This window comes from Solea solea, chromosome 14 (assembly GCF_958295425.1).
Source record: "Solea solea chromosome 14, fSolSol10.1, whole genome shotgun sequence".
Taxonomy (NCBI): domain Eukaryota; kingdom Metazoa; phylum Chordata; class Actinopteri; order Pleuronectiformes; family Soleidae; genus Solea; species Solea solea.
In genome coordinates this window covers 25,559,266-25,576,347 of record NC_081147.1, presented here as the reverse complement: position 1 = coordinate 25,576,347, position 17,082 = coordinate 25,559,266, and the positions used below count along the sequence as shown (strand labels likewise).

At 36.5% G+C, this 17,082-nt stretch overlaps 1 protein-coding gene across 1 annotated transcript in view; it reads left to right on the top strand.

Moving 5' to 3' along the window:
• Positions 1-17,082, top strand: part of anxa5a (annexin A5a) — a 29,217-nt gene that overhangs the window by 2,409 nt on the left and 9,726 nt on the right. Inside the window, exons 3-9 of the mRNA XM_058650653.1 lie at positions 5-89; positions 1,536-1,630; positions 4,881-4,994; positions 6,917-7,007; positions 7,925-8,004; positions 8,326-8,376; positions 9,571-9,664. Of these exons, the coding sequence (XP_058506636.1) occupies positions 5-89; positions 1,536-1,630; positions 4,881-4,994; positions 6,917-7,007; positions 7,925-8,004; positions 8,326-8,376; positions 9,571-9,664 (610 nt within the window). The remainder of the gene's footprint in view (positions 1-4; positions 90-1,535; positions 1,631-4,880; positions 4,995-6,916; positions 7,008-7,924; positions 8,005-8,325; positions 8,377-9,570; positions 9,665-17,082) is intronic.

The following is a 17,082-nucleotide window of genomic DNA, read 5'->3' as shown; positions in this document are numbered from 1 at the left end:
ACAGGCGTACAGAGGCAGCGTGAGACCGTTCACCAAATTCAACGCCAAACAAGACGCCGAGCTCCTCCATAAAGCCATGAAAGGAATGGGTCAGTTTTCAAATGCATGTCTGACTCTAAATCTAAGATCTTTGTGTGTTTTGTGTTTGTGTTGAGGGCAGCAGCTTGTGAGGTCCCAGAAACCTTTAAACGTTTTATTATTTAAATTGAATGAAAGTGAAATTTGTATTTATAGTCACTCTCCAACACATTTAACTATATCTATAGTTTACCTTCACAAATATGTGAATAAAAACAGATCAATAGCAACACAATCATTGAAAAACCAAGGAGACACATTACAATTTAAAATTGAATTTCCTTCTCTGGATTTCAGTCGCTGAACTGAAAACAAACTCTGCTTTTAGCCGTGAACGTCATTAATAATGTCTGTAACTCCACTGATAAATGTGAAAATCTATTCACGCTTACCCTAAGTGACAAATGAGTCGTTAAAGTTTAAAAATGTCCTTTTTTCCAAAGCAGTTTTAATGGTTTGCTTCATCCATAAAACCCAATAACGACACAGCTGTCAGAAAAAACTGCCGTTTTTGTTTGTTTTGTTTTTTAAACAAGTGAAGTTGTCTCGAGTTTAGGAGATAATTGTGTTTTTTTTCCTCTGTGTTTGGTCTAATTAGAGGAGAACTGAAGTTTCCCAAAACTTCCAAACATGCGTCAGAGTTATTTCCACAAACAAACACATTAATGAGCATTTACACTGAGTCACCACCGCAAATCATTTACACAAACGCAGCAGCAGCGAGTGAGTGAGTGAGTGAGTGAGTCATTAATCTGAAAGGTTAAAATGAACTTGCAATTCAAAATGTTAATACATGTTAATATGGAACATGGCAACTTTTATTCATTCTATTGTGCATAATAAATATACATTTAGATCATGATGATGTTGTCATCACTGAGAAGTGGATTTGTTTTTCTTTTTCTCACTGGTACCTGGTGCAAATGCAAGTTTTATTATTGTTTTTCTGCCTGAGCAGAGCTGAGGAGGAACGCAGCATCATCATCATCATCATCATCATCATCACTTAATCTCTATTTTTCTTTTATTGTGCTCAAAAAACAAATGTGTCCTGATATGATTTTGATCTAGCAAACATGTATCTGTGTTCTGACCTTTGATCCAGTTGTTGTTGTTGTTTTAATGTGGTCTAATTCTGCATTACAGTGATACAAACCTGTCCTTGTGCATGAGACGAACACTCCAATCATCTGTGTGTCATAGTTTTAATCTATATATTGAAATAATACAACACACTGTAAAGGTCACCTGCTGCTCTTGAGCCTGTTTGATCCGTCTTTTTCACATGTGCTGGAGTCTTTTCAGGAGATATTGATTTTATATATATATCTGTAAGCTGTCAGTTATTATTTATCACATGTTATTTAGCCCACACTATAGGCCTTTGTTTGTGCCAATTTTTAAATGAAATGTCCTATGTGTTCCATGCGTTAATGCTTATTTAATGTGTGGTTCAGGTACGGATGAAGACGCCATCTTAATGCTGCTGGCGGCGCGAAGCAACGACCAACGGCAGCAAATTAAGGCAGAATACAAAAAGGCCTACGGAAAGGTAATGAAACATTAAGCTCCTGACTCACATGACTCCCATGACTCACACTCCCTGACGGATGCTTTAGAGTAGGTCATATCGGCGCCTGCGTCTCCCTCGCTCCCAAACATGGACCTGAACGACGCTCAGTTATGAGAGCACTCACTCAGAGGTCTGTTCTTCAACTTTATTGCCTTCGCCAAGGATGTTGTGTTTTTGGTTGCATTTGTTTGTTCGTATGGAAGCAGCAGAGTGTTGGTTATGGTCTGAGGAAGAAGTGATTAGATGTTGGCACAGATTAAACCGTGTTTTAAGCTTGAGAGGCAACTTGGATTTTAATGACACAAAATTGATGAGGAAACTGCTCTCAGAGTGCTTTCTCTTTCTCTCTTGATTTTGTTTTTAATTTTAAAAGAAACTGAATGAAAAGATGGATGTCACGATATCGCCCAAAAGTGCCCCCTGGTGGCTGGCTGTCATAAACCCGGCCTTCTCTACTGTCAGTATGTACTTTTTTGTAGAATGATGCATGTTGAAGGATTAAATTTTCAGATAAGTTGCATTTATATTTGTTATTTTTCTCAGATTGACTCACGACTGCACACAGTCTGGCTCCAAATGACGTCACCAGACCACATTTTCCTGAATTACACACCATCCGTCATTATGTACACAGTCATTTTAAATTAAGGTTTGTCATAACTGATTAACTAAGAATATTTGAGTCGCTGTAATAATTATTTTTAGTAGGGATAAACTAATTCTCCTTCTTCTATTTTTATTTACATTTTAGAGCCTGTGCACAGTAAAGCATGCGATATATAGGATTTTTGGATTGTATGGGATTATTATACAGATTCCCATCCATTTAATTTTAAGTGAGAAATTATTTAAAAAATATACTTTTATTCCACTTTTATGGGACTTAAATTTGCACAGAGCTTTTTTTCCATTACTATGTTAAAACATAAATACAGAGGCTATAATTATGTGCAATATTAAGTGTGATATTCTTTTCAGCACAACCTATAGGTAATATGATGACATTATTTGATTATCACCAACTATATAAGCAAAAAGGACTCAAATTTCTTTTTAATTGGATTGAATTTGTGAAATTTGGACATATATCATATTTCAAAGTTTGCTTGGCTCGTTTTTATGAACAGATATAAAATAAAAACGGTCTATTCTGTGATTTCTGCACAACCGCTGCTCATGAATCACAACTTTGAACAGAAGAAGATGACAAAATAAAAAAGAAACACATTCTGTAAAGCCTGAAGAAGTGACCTGTAAACACCCAGGATGTCCATGCTCCTGAGGAGCTGTGCATTATTCCAAAGGCAATTTATACCAAGGGTGCACCTGTGGCACAGATTTGTGCCGTGTGAGCACTGAGGGTTGAATCCTGTGAATCAGGACAGTCACAGTAAACTCAGCTGCTGTGCTCATATTTTACTTCAGTCCAGTTTAGCTTCTGAAACTACCCCCCGCCCTCAGTGAGCGGCACAGCGATGCCAAATCATGCTTGCATCAATATTTAAAATCTAATAATGTCGTATTATATGAATACATTACTCACAGGTGTCATTTGTCTGCAGAGGCAGGAAGAGCCGTCCCCCAGAGAGCAGCATTAGCAGTTAGCTCTTAACTTGGAGGCATTTTTCCAGTCGTCAGGCCTGAATGTTCCATCACGTTGCCGAGGTGATTTCATGACCACCTGTGGATTGAAAGCACCAAGTTAATTTGCTCTCTGTGAGGTTTTGCAAGGGGAAGAAGAAAAAAAACCCTCTGGCAAAGGAAATAGCCGCCTGCAGTATGAACAGACGACGCAGTTCGGGATATCAAATGAGAAATCAGAAAATCTACAAGTATTCAATGGGATATCCGTGAATATCACTGTGGTTTTTATCAAAAAAAACGAGGCACGGTACGAGCCCCATTTGCTTTTATTGCCCATTTCAATGAGCTCTTGTTGCCGGCCGTAAAATATAATGAGACGCGTTCTAAAACTACTCATTTGCATTAAGATGTGAAACCAGAGCAGGTGTGAGAGAGTGAAAAAAGAAAAAGAGACAAGTCAAGTGACATCTGTCAGTGTAATGGTGGCGTCTCTTTAGAGTCTATATTCCCCCGTGTTCACAGTGCTTTTCATTTTTATGACTGACTGTCTGCTTCCACATGTCGGCGACACGACTCTCACAGGGATTTGATTTGATTGTCTTTTAACAGATGAAGAGATGGATCGTGTGTTGTGATGGTTTTCTGTTAAGGTTAAACGGCTTGTTGGACTCGTGTGTGTATTAACCCTTTAACGTGTGCTTATTTTAACCAGAAAATGATCCTGTGTGTGCCTTTTTCACGATAACTTTCAATATCTGGCAGTTATTTACAATTTACTGCATGTTAACCCTTAGTGCACCCATGGCAAATTGCACAACTCCTTATATGGACATCCTGGGGGGGGGGGGGGGGGGGGGGTTATTGGTAACATATTCAGGCTTTAAAGAATATTTATATAGTTGGTGAAAATAAAATGTTTGCCTAGGTTATGCTGAGAAAAAGGATATAAAACATGAGATACTGTTAGTGGTTGAATGTGTTCTCAGAGAAGCCCAGTGAGCCAATAACATTTTTAAGAACCTACGAATAATAATAATAATAAAGAGCCTTTTATACATACAGTCCTTTAGGTAATGGTCTTGCATTACAGAGACCGCTGTTATCTGTCATGTTTATGTGGACAATTGCATTTTACACACATTCACACGACAACCTTATAAAAAGGGCCAGTTTAGTTCCCTGAGGAGGAGGAGGAGGAGGAGGAGGAGGAGGAGGAGGAGGAGGAGACCATTAGATGTCATTAACTCTTACTCACTGGACCTTTAAGGAAACGCATCTCACTCTCTCTCTTCTAATGGTTGCCGACGAATTCCTCTGAAAATGACAAGGATGCTGCGAAACGTTATATAACTCAGATCCTGGTTTGATTTGCATACATGAAATTAAAGGTGTCATGAATTCACTCCACAATTCTGCTTCCTCAGGTGTCACAGCATGTAAAACATAACTCATTCACAAGTCGTATGAAAATACAGAAAGAAATCTTTGCATTTCATGTTCGCTCATGACGAAATCTACAACTAATGGGTTTTTATGAAATGTATAATCGCTCATGATAATAAACGACGCAAAGACAAACTCCATACAAACTCAATTACTCTTGTTTTTCCTCTTCCTCTTGTCATGAATCCTCATTCGGCCGCAGGACTTGGTGAGCGCGCTGAAATCGGAGATCGGCGGCCTGTTCGAGTGTCTGATCGTGGCCCTGATGACCCCGCCCATCTTATACGACGCCACTCAACTGCACAAGGCTATCAAGGTAACGGATAAATGTTTCTTCTTGTTTCACGTCGCACAGACTCACAGGATCCTTGTATGATTTTATCTGAGGAGACAGACTCCACACAAGCCTTTAGCTTTTGTCTCCGTAAAAAATAAATAAATGAGCGTCTACTTTAATACGACAAGGTGGTTAAACTCCATAATAAACTTTTGAAATGACAATAAATCAAATGGGGGAAATGATCTCTGCTGTAGCTTAAAGGCTGCTGATCCATCATCGTCTCACATAAAACAGACTTAGATTTGGTTTTCTTACGTTTTTGCCCCAAATCGTCACGTGAGCTAAGTAAAAAAGTAAAAAACTTATATGACAATGTTCCTTCATGCTATAGCAATAATAATAACATTTAGTTTCAATGTTTTCACATCATTTCAAAATAAAAGCATATGCAGGATGCAAAATGAATCAAAAACTATTTCAGACACCGAGGAAGAAGTTATAGAGTAAAAACATGACCTGCTATGTTTACATGGACTCAATAATCGTGAACTGTCATGTAAACATGGCAGTGTGAAAACTCTGATCCGGTCATGACTCCCTGGTTTGGTGCTGTCACGTTTCTGATCCACGTAAACGAGACATTGTAACTGCTGCGTTAACCATTCTAAAAAAAAAAGATTAAGAATGAACAACAGACACGATCAAAGGCTTCAATATGGACATTTCATCCATTTCACTTTAAGTGGATCCTGTCTCCAAATGAAAGCTGGTGCTGACATTATCATTGCTCAGGTCGTATTTGTCGAAACTCTTTTGTTCCAAAGTGCTCACGAAATAAAAATCAGACAACATTGTTTATCATTTTCTTTTTAAAAAAAGATCAAAATCATTGTTCTTTCTCTTCGCTTGTTGGACCCTGACAGCCGGAAAATGACAAAGACAAAGACAAACAATGGCAAGGACACGAGATTACATAAAAAAAAACGTTTCCCTGCTCACAAACTGAGTCAATTTACATTTTATTACTGGAAGATTTGAATAAATGTAGAAAGAAACATTCCTTTATGACCAGATATGGAAACATGTTTCCTTATCTTTCTCTCTCTGTATCTGTGTCAGAGGTCAGAGGTTAATGATATTTCTCATGCGAGCCAGTCTGGACACGTAAACGCTGGAACCGCGTTCAATTTCTGTTTTCCGTTTTTCGGAATCGCCTCGGAAATTATCTCTGTCGTAATTTATTTTTCCTCCATTTCAATTCAAGTGTGAAATGATGTAGTCAGCGTGCGTCACTGTGTCCACATCTGCTCGCTATACATACACACACAGGACAATGAGAAGATGAGATAAGATTCACATTTACAGATACTAAAATATAGATATAAAAAGTATTAAAATGTGTAATTCATTCTTTTGATATTAAAATGACCAGTGAAAGACTTAAGATTTCACATTATTTCTGTTCATTATTCATTATTTCTAAGGTTTAAATGGACTCTCTTAGTGTTTTACTGTCTGAGCATCTTAATGTTTTGATACTTTTGTCTATTTTGAAATTGTTTCGCTCAGTAATTCAATAAATTCATGAAGTGAGGAAAGAGGAAAATGTGTGTCAAAGGTCACACTGAAACTTTTTCTTGTCCTTTTGCTTTTTTAAAAACAAAAACAAACACATTTTAATTTCCACTGCGGATTCAATTTTCAAATGAGAAACCTTGACAGTCCCATCCCACTCATTTTATTCATGTATTTATTTATTTATTTAAATTTCAGCTCCTATTTGTTCCTTAATCACTGTGGGATTTCTTTTTTTCCTCTTTTCTCACACCATTTTTTTTAAAATCTCACTTTACAGACCATTGTTTGGGATAAAACGATGCGAGATAAGGTTGCTGTGAGACCACGCCGCCACACGTTGGTTGTTTCATTTCACATATTATTGTGTTTTTGGTTCCCAGGGCGCCGGGACTAACGACGAGGTGCTGATTGAGATCCTGGCCTCGAGGACCGGCGAGCAGATTAAAGAAATCGCTAAAGTCTACAAGAAAGGTGAACTTTATACTCAGCTGTGAAAGAGAGAGAGAGACAAAAGCCGCTTCTCTGTGTGATAACAGTGTTTTTAAAGTATATTTCAGCTCTGATGCAGTAATTGGCACCTTAATCTCTGCCCTAAAGAAGACAAGAATAAAGCAGAAATAGACAACAATTTGACTATAACTTGTCATTATGATGATACAAAGTGACTGCACAGAATAACGACGGTGTTTTCTCGTCTTCATTTACGTTGATCCTCTCTTTATAAAACCCTGCTTTCACTCTGTTATTTGCTTGAACACCGGGGATCAATTCTGTGTGAAATTCTGTGGCTTCAGACTCAGGGAACTCAAATCACCTGGGGGTCACTGCACATCTAGTCTGGTCAGGAGTGAAAATTATTTTTTTTATTGTTTTGCCTTGTGTGAGCTTTTATATCTTTTTTTCATTCTGTCTTTTATCTTTTATTTTGTGCAGCGTTTAATGATTGTTTTTCTGCTGTTAGAATTCAAAAAACAAACTTATCTCAGTAAAAACAAAATAAAACCTGAAGTTTTTTTGGCTTGTTTTATGTTTAAAGTAAAATTTGGGCAAAATTGATTGTAGCCCTGTATCACAGCCTGAGTTCAGTCTTTAAATCATTGAGTCCACTTTTCTCTCATTAACTCTACAAAAACATCCTAAATAGCAGCTTTTACAAACATCCACAAACCACAATGAAACAGAATGTGACAACAAAAAAGGGCCAATTTATTTGATCAAGAGGGAAAGAAAGACCACGCTGAACCCTCCGCCAACTGTCAGAGATCCTCCTGCAGACAGACCCTCAGCTGGGGTTGATTGCATCCATTAGTGAGTGTTGTGACCAAGAAGTGTGAAGCAATCTTCCTCCTCCTTCTTCTCTTCTCTTCTCTTCTCTTGTTTCCCCCCAGAGTTTGGCAGCAAGCTGGAGAAAGATGTCTGCGACGACACCTCAGGGAACTATCAGAGACTCCTGGTGATCCTGCTGCAGGTAGAGACACTGATAATGAGAACCTCTGGTGACGCCATTACAGTTACAAGTCATGAGGGTTAGGTGTGAGCCCGGGGACGGGAGGACGGGGGACGGGAGGACGGGGGGACGGGGGGACGTCATGGCAACACACTCTAGTTGGTTTCTATAATGTGTTTTTTGCTACACAGACAGAAATGTAATCTCTGTGGTTCCGGGACACTTGGTGGGTAATTTAATCTTCAGGGGGACGAGAGAGACTCAGACTCACTCGTCCACACTAACCTACTTTTGCTTTTCTGTTTGTCCACCTGTCTGTCTATCTGTCTGTCTGTCTGTCAGGGGAGCAGAGAGGAGAAGGTTGACGAGGGTAAGATCGAGAAAGACGCTAAGGTAAGAAGAAAAAAAAACCTTGTCAATCACCTGAAAGTGTGTAAGAATGATGGCGCTTTTCCACTACGCTCGACTCAACTCTATTTTTTTGCTTTTCCATTCGGGAAACAAATCCAGTTTTTTGTTATTTTAATACGGACTAAATGTTTCAATAGATGCTGTAAACATCACTAACATAATCTTTTATTTACTTAAGATTTACAAAATTTAATGACTTAATAATGTACTGGCACTTATTTTTTCATGCACTGAATTTGATGATTTTTTATTTTACACTTATATATAATATAATATATAAATTCTGGAAAAAAAAAATCCCCAAATGTTACACACTGCATGTTTAAAAGAGCAAGTATTAAATCTGTGACACAAAGACAATGTTCGTCTTTATGAAGAACAAAAGAAATATGGACCGTCCATAAACTATCAAAGACATCAGAGAGCAGATCACTGCTGCTCTCTGATTTATCTTTAATAGATTTATCTTTATTGCAACGTCTTCTTTTAAATGTCATTTTGTCGAGGATTTGATCGGCTGCTCGTCAAAGTGCCGTGAAGCCAGAGACTTTGAGCGAGTCTGTCGATGGAATAAATTCATTAACCTTCAGGAGGAACTGGCTCATAAAGCATTTCTGGGATCCAACACTAAGGATTAATCAATAGTGTCAATTCTGTTATTTATATTTAATAATGAAGGGAAATGTTTGGTCCTGGAATGCAGAAATTCTCTTTAACAGCAGAGAAAAGGGGGAAAAAAGAATAATATTCTTCCATGTGTGTTCGTATTTATATCTTTGTGAGGTCCAAACTTACAAAACAATCTTTGTGGGGCCATTTTGTCTGTGCCACACAACTTTAAGGACTTTGAGGATTAAGACCTGGATTTACAGTAGGCTTAGAATTGGGTTTAGGTTAAGGTAAGGGATAAGGTTAGGTACTTAGTTGTGATGTTTAAGGTTAGGGTAAGGGGTTAGGAAATGTCCAATTGTCAAGCAAACCTATCTTTGTGGGGACATTTTTTCTGGACCCCAAAACCTTTAAAGGGCTTTTTCAGGGTTAGGACCTGGTTGTAGGGTTAGAATTAAGTTTAAGCACTTAGTTGTGAAGGTTAAGGGATAGGGTAAGGGTAAGGGGCTAGGGAATGCATTATGTCTATGATGTGTCCTCACTGTGTGTGTGTGTGTGTGTGTTTAGGACCTGTACGCTGCTGGTGAAGGCAAGTTTGGCACAGACGAGGAAACATTCATCACAATCTTTGGCAACAGGAGCGCCGCGCATCTCAGGAAAGGTGAGGTTGTTTTTATTCAGTTTTAATTAAACGTAACGATTGTTGTCAGTCACCTGCTCTGTAGATAAACTACAATTCAGGCAGTGATGAGAGAAATGTTGAATAAATTAACCAAATGAGAGACATAAAGGTGCAGCGTGTGAAACATTAGCAGCATCTATTGGTACGTTAATGAGGATGAGACTGCAGTTTATAGCAACAAGGTGAACTACGGTGGCCTTCATGTACCAAAAAGTATGTTGTTCTCCTTTGTTGGTGATAGTTGATCTAGAAAACAAACATTTGCTTTTATTTTAAACAAATTCTACACTCTTTTACATTCATATTTATGGGTAGTATATTCAATTTATGCCAATAAATCATCATCGTTTTTTACACACTGAACATTTAAACAACTCAGTGGAACTTGCATAGTAAAGGGGATTTAAACAAATTAAGGAAAATTATAATAATAATAATAATAATAATAATAATAATAATCAACTAAAATATGAAATGAAAATGAATAAATAGGTTTAGGGGTGCAGCATGCAGAGACCAAAGCTTGTCCACTGTAAACAACACACAATTCACAGAGAACATGACACAGAAGCAGGAGTTTATTAAAGTGTAATGAAGTACAGCCTTGGCAGAAGTCCTGAGACTCAAACCTTCTCGCTGTGAGGAGACGTCGGGAGAGGGGAAAGTGCTCGACAGAGCTTGACTCACTGAAAAATTAAAGTGGAGGGACCTGAATGGCCCAAAACACATCACTGCTCCCATAATGACACAGATGCTTGTTTTTGCCCTTGCACTTTTATTATTAGGCAACAATACCTGTAATAATAAATGTTATAATAAAACAATTTTATAAATAAAGACCCATTCCAGGTAAAAACTGTAGGTAGTAAAATTACACAGGAAACTAAACTAAAACTAGGACTGCTCATGGTACTTCATTGTCTCTCTCACTCAATAGTCTTCACATTTATTCATTAACCCCCTCAAAACGCAAAGTCACTTTTTATGTAAAAATTTGGATGACATACTAAAGTTTGACTTTTTTTAAGCGATTTTAGACGACATGCTATACTATGACATTTTTGACAGATTTTGGACGACATAGTATACTATGACTTTTTTGACCGATTTTGGACGACATACTATACTATGACTTTTTTGAGTGATTTTGGACGACATACAATACTATGACTTTTTTGTCTCATTTTGGACGACATACTATACTATGACTTTTTTGAGTGATTTTGGACGACATACTATACTATGACATTTTTGACAGATTTTGGACGACATGTTATACTATGACTTTTTTTAGTGATTTTGAAACAACATGCTATATTATGACTTTTTGGACTGATTTTGGAAGACATACTATACTAAGACTTTTTTGAGTGATTTTGGACGACATGCTATACTATGACATTTTTGAGTGATTTTGGACGACATACTATACTATGACTTTTTTGACCGATTTTGGACGACATGCTATACTATGACATTTTTGAGTGATTTTGGACGACATACTATACTATGACTTTTTTGAGTGATTTTGGACGACATGCTATACTATGACTTTTTTGTCTCATTTTGGACGACATACTATACTATGACTTTTTTGTCTCATTTTGGACGACATACTATACTATGACATTTTTGACAGATTTTGGACGAAATATTATACTATGACTTTTTTAAGTGATTTTGGAACGACATGCTATACTATGACTTTTTGGACTGATTTTGGACGACATACTATACTATGACTTTTTTGAGTGATTTTGGACGACATACTATACTATGACTTTTTTGACAGATTTTGGACGACGTACTATACTATGACATTTTTGACAGATTTTGGACGACATACTATACTATGACTTTTTTGAGTGATTTTGGACGACATGCTAAACTATGACTTTTTTGTCTCAATTTGGACGACATACTATACTATGACTTTTTTGAGTGATTTTGGACGACATACTATACTATGACTTTTTTGAGTGATTTTGGACGACATGCTATACTATGACATTTTTGAGTGATTTTGGACGACATACTATACTATGACTTTTTTGACTGATTTTGGACGACATACTATACTATGACTTTTTTGTCACATTTTGGACGACATACTATACTATGACTTTTTTGAGTGATTTTGGACGACATACAATACTATGACTTTTTTGTCTCATTTTGGACGACATACTATACTATGACTTTTTTGAGTGATTTTGGACGACATACTATACTATGACTTTTTTGTCACATTTTGGACGACATACTATACTATGACTTTTTTGAGTGATTTTGGACGACATACAATACTATGACTTTTTTGTCTCATTTTGGACGACATACTATACTATGACTTTTTTGAGTGATTTTGGACGACATACTATACTATGACTTTTTTGTCACATTTTGGACGACATACTATACTATGACTTTTTTGACCGATTTTGGACGACATGCTATACTATGACATTTTTGAGTGATTTTGGACAACATACTATACAATGACATTTGTAGTGGTTTTGGGACTCTTCGGGAACCTTTTCAGTTGGCTGAGTGGTTAGTGATGCTCCCATTCAAAACCAACCCTTAAGGGACACTGGTTCGAATCCCATGACTGACATATAGCTGAGCCAATGTTGGGTTGACACAACATACTATACTATGATGTTTTGAGTGATTTTGGACGACATGCTATACTATGACTTTTTTGTCTCATTTTGGACGACATGCTATACTATGACTTTTTGGACTGATTTTGGACGACATGCTATACTATGACATTTTTGAGTGATTTTGGACGACATACTTTACTATGACTTTTTTGACCGATTTTGGACGACATGCTATACTATGACATTTTTGAGTGATTTTGGACGACATACTATACTATGACTTTTTTGACCGATTTTGGACGACATGCTATACTATGACTTTTTTGACCGATTTTGGACGACATGCTATTCTATGACATTTTTGAGTGATTTTGGACGACATACTATACTATGACTTTTTTGACCGATTTTGGACGACATACTATACTATGACTTTTTTGACTGATTTTGGACGACATACTATACTATGACTTTTTTGAGCGATTTTGGACGACATGCTATACTATGACATTTTTGAGTGATTTTGGACAACATACTATACTATGACATTTGTAGTGGTTTTGGGACTCTTTGGGAATCTTTTCAGTAGGCTGAGTGGTTAGTGATGCTCCCATTCAAAACCAACCCCAAAGGGACACTGGTTCGAATCCCATGACTGACATATAGCTGAGCCAATATTGGGTTGACACAACATACTATACTATGACTTTTTTGACCGATTTTGGACGACATGCTATACTATGACATTTTTGAGTGATTTTGGACGACATACTATACTATGACTTTTTTGACCGATTTTGGACGACATACTATACTATGACTTTTTTGACTGATTTCGGACGACATACTATACTATGACTTTTATGACCGATTTTGGACGACATGCTATACTATGACATTTTTGAGTGATTTTGGACGACATACTATACTATGACTTTTTGACCGATTTTGGACGACATGCTATACTATGACTTTTTTGTCTCATTTTGGACGACATACTATACTATGACTTTTTTGAGTGATTTTGGACAACATACTATACTATGACATTTTTGACAGATTTTGGACGACATACTATACTATGACATTTTTGACAGATTTTGGACGACATACTATACTATGACTTTTTTGAGTGATTTTGGACGACATACTATACTATGACATTTTTGAGTGATTTTGGACGACATACTATACTATGACATTTTTGAGTGATTTTGGACAACATACTATACTATGACTTTTTTGACTGATTTTGGACGACATGCTATACTATGACATTTTTGAGTGATTTTGGACGACATACTATACTATGACTTTTTTGACCGATTTTGGACGACATGCTATACTATGACATTTTTGAGTGATTTTGGACGACATACTATACTATGACTTTTTTGACCGATTTTGGACGACATGCTATACTATGACATTTTTGAGTGATTTTGGACGACATGCTATACTATGACTTTTTTGAGTAAATTTGGACGACATGCTATACTATGACATTTTGGTCTCATTTTGGACGACATACTATACTATGACGTTTTTGAGTGATTTTGGACGACATGCTATACTATGACATTTTTGAATGATTTTGGACGACATACTATACTATGACTTTTTTGAGTGATTTTGGACGACATGCTTTACTATGACATTTTTGAGTGATTTTGGACGACATTCTATACTATGACTTTTTTGAGTAAATTTGGACGACATGCTATACTATGACTTTTTGGTCTCATTTTGGACGACATACTATACTATGACTTTTTTGACCGATTTTGGACGACATGCTATACTATGACATTTTTGAGTGATTTTGGACAACATACTATACTATGACATTTGTAGTGCTTTTGGGACTCTTGGGGAACCTTTTCAGTTGGCTGAGTGGTTAGTGATGTTCCCATTCAAAACCAACTCTTAAGGGACACTGGTTCGAATCCCATCACTGACATATAGCTGAGCCAATATTGGGTTGACACAACATACTATACTATGATGTTTTGAGTGATTTTGGACGACATGCTATACTAGGACTTTTTGAACTGATTTTGGACGACATGCTATACTATGACATTTTTGAGTGATTTTGGACGACCTACTATACTATGACGTTTTTGAGTGATTTTGGACGACATACTATACTATGACTTTATTGTCACATTTTGGACGACATACTATACTATGACATTTTCGAGTGATTTTGGACGACATACTATACTATGACTTTTTTGACTGATTTTGGACGACATGCTATACTATGTTTTTTTTTGAATGGTTTTGGACGACATACTATACTATGACTTTTTTGAGTGATTTTGGACGACATGCTATACTATGACTTTTTTGTCTCATTTTGGACGACATACTATACTATGACTTTTTTGAGTGATTTTGGACGACATACTATACTATGACTTTTTTGACCGATTTTGGACGACATGCTATACTATGACATTTTTGAGTGATTTTGGACAACATACTATACTATGACATTTGTAGTGCTTTTGGGACTCTTGGGGAACCTTTTCAGTTGGCTGAGTGGTTAGTGATGTTCCCATTCAAAACCAACTCTTAAGGGACACTGGTTCGAATCCCATCACTGACATATAGCTGAGCCAATATTGGGTTGACACAACATACTATACTATGATGTTTTGAGTGATTTTGGACGACATGCTATACTAGGACTTTTTGAACTGATTTTGGACGACATGCTATACTATGACATTTTTGAGTGATTTTGGACGACCTACTATACTATGACGTTTTTGAGTGATTTTGGACGACATACTATACTATGACTTTATTGTCACATTTTGGACGACATACTATACTATGACATTTTCGAGTGATTTTGGACGACATACTATACTATGACTTTTTTGACTGATTTTGGACGACATGCTATACTATGTTTTTTTTGACCGATTTTGGACGACATGCTATACTATGACTTTTTTGTCTCATTTTGGACGACATACTATACTATGACTTTTTTGTCTCATTTTGGACGACATACTATACTATGACTTTTTTGAGTGATTTTGGACAACATACTATACTATGACATTTTTGACAGATTTTGGACGACATACTATACTATGACATTTTTGAGTGATTTTGGACGACATACTATACTATGACTTTTTTAAGTGATTTTGGAACGACATGCTATACTATGACTTTTTGGACTGATTTTGGAAGACATGCTATACTATGACATTTTTGAGTGATTTTGGACGACATACTATACTATGACTTTTTTGACCGATTTTGGACGACATGCTATACTATGACTTTTTTGTCTCATTTTGGACGACATACTATACTATGACTTTTTTGTCTCATTTTGGACGACATACTATACTATGACTTTTTTGAGTGATTTTGGACAACATACTATACTATGACATTTTTGACAGATTTTGGACGACATACTATACTATGACATTTTTGAGTGATTTTGGACGACATACTATACTATGACTTTTTTGACTGATTTTGGACGACATGCTATACTATGACATTTTTGAGTGATTTTGGACGACATACTATACTATGACTTTTTTGACCGATTTTGGACGACATGCTATACTATGACATTTTTGAGTGATTTTGGACGACATGCTATACTATGACTTTTTTGAGTAAATTAGGACAACATGCTATACTATGACTTTTTGGTCTCATTTTGGACGACATACTATACTATGACGTTTTTGAGTGATTTTGGACGACATATTATACTATGACTTTTTTGACAGATTTTGGACGACATGCTATACTATGACTTTTTTGTCACATTTTGGATGGCATACTATCCTATGACTTTTTTGACCGATTTTGGACGACATACTATACTATGACTTTTTTGACCGATTTTGGACGACATACTATACTATGACTTTTTTGACCGATTTTGGACGACATGCTATACTATGACATTTTTGAGTGATTTTGGACAACATACTATACTATGACATTTGTAGTGCTTTTGGGACTCTTGGGGAACCTTTTCAGTTGGCTGAGTGGTTAGTGATGCTCCCATTCAAAACCAACCCTTAAGGGACACTGGTTCGAATCCCATAACTGACATACAGCTGAGCAAATATTGGGTTGACACAACATACTATACTACGATTTTTTGAGTGATTTTGGACGACATGCTATACTATGACTTTTTTGTCTCATTTTGGACGACATGCTATACTATGACTTTTTGGACTGATTTTGGACGACATGCTATACTATGACATTTTTGACAGATTTTGGACGACATATTATACTATGACTTTTTTGACTGATTTTGGACGACATACTATACTATGACTTTTTTAAGTGATTTTGGAACGACATGCTATACTATGACTTTTTTGACTGATTTTGGACGACATGCTATACTATGACATTTTTGAGTGATTTTGGACGACATACTATACTATGACTTTTTTGACTGATTTTGGACGACATGCTATACTATGACATTTTTGACAGATTTTGGACGACATACTATACTATGACTTTTTTGACCGATTTTGGACGACATGCTATACTATGACATTTTTGAGTGATTTTGGACGACATACTATACTATGACTTTTTTGAGTGATTTTGGACGACATGCTATACTATGACATTTTTGAGTGATTTTGGACGACATGCTATACTATGACTTTTTTGAGTACATTTGGACGACATGCTATACTATGACTTTTTGGTCTCATTTTGGACGACATACTATACTATGACGTTTTTGAGTGATTTTGGACGACATATTAT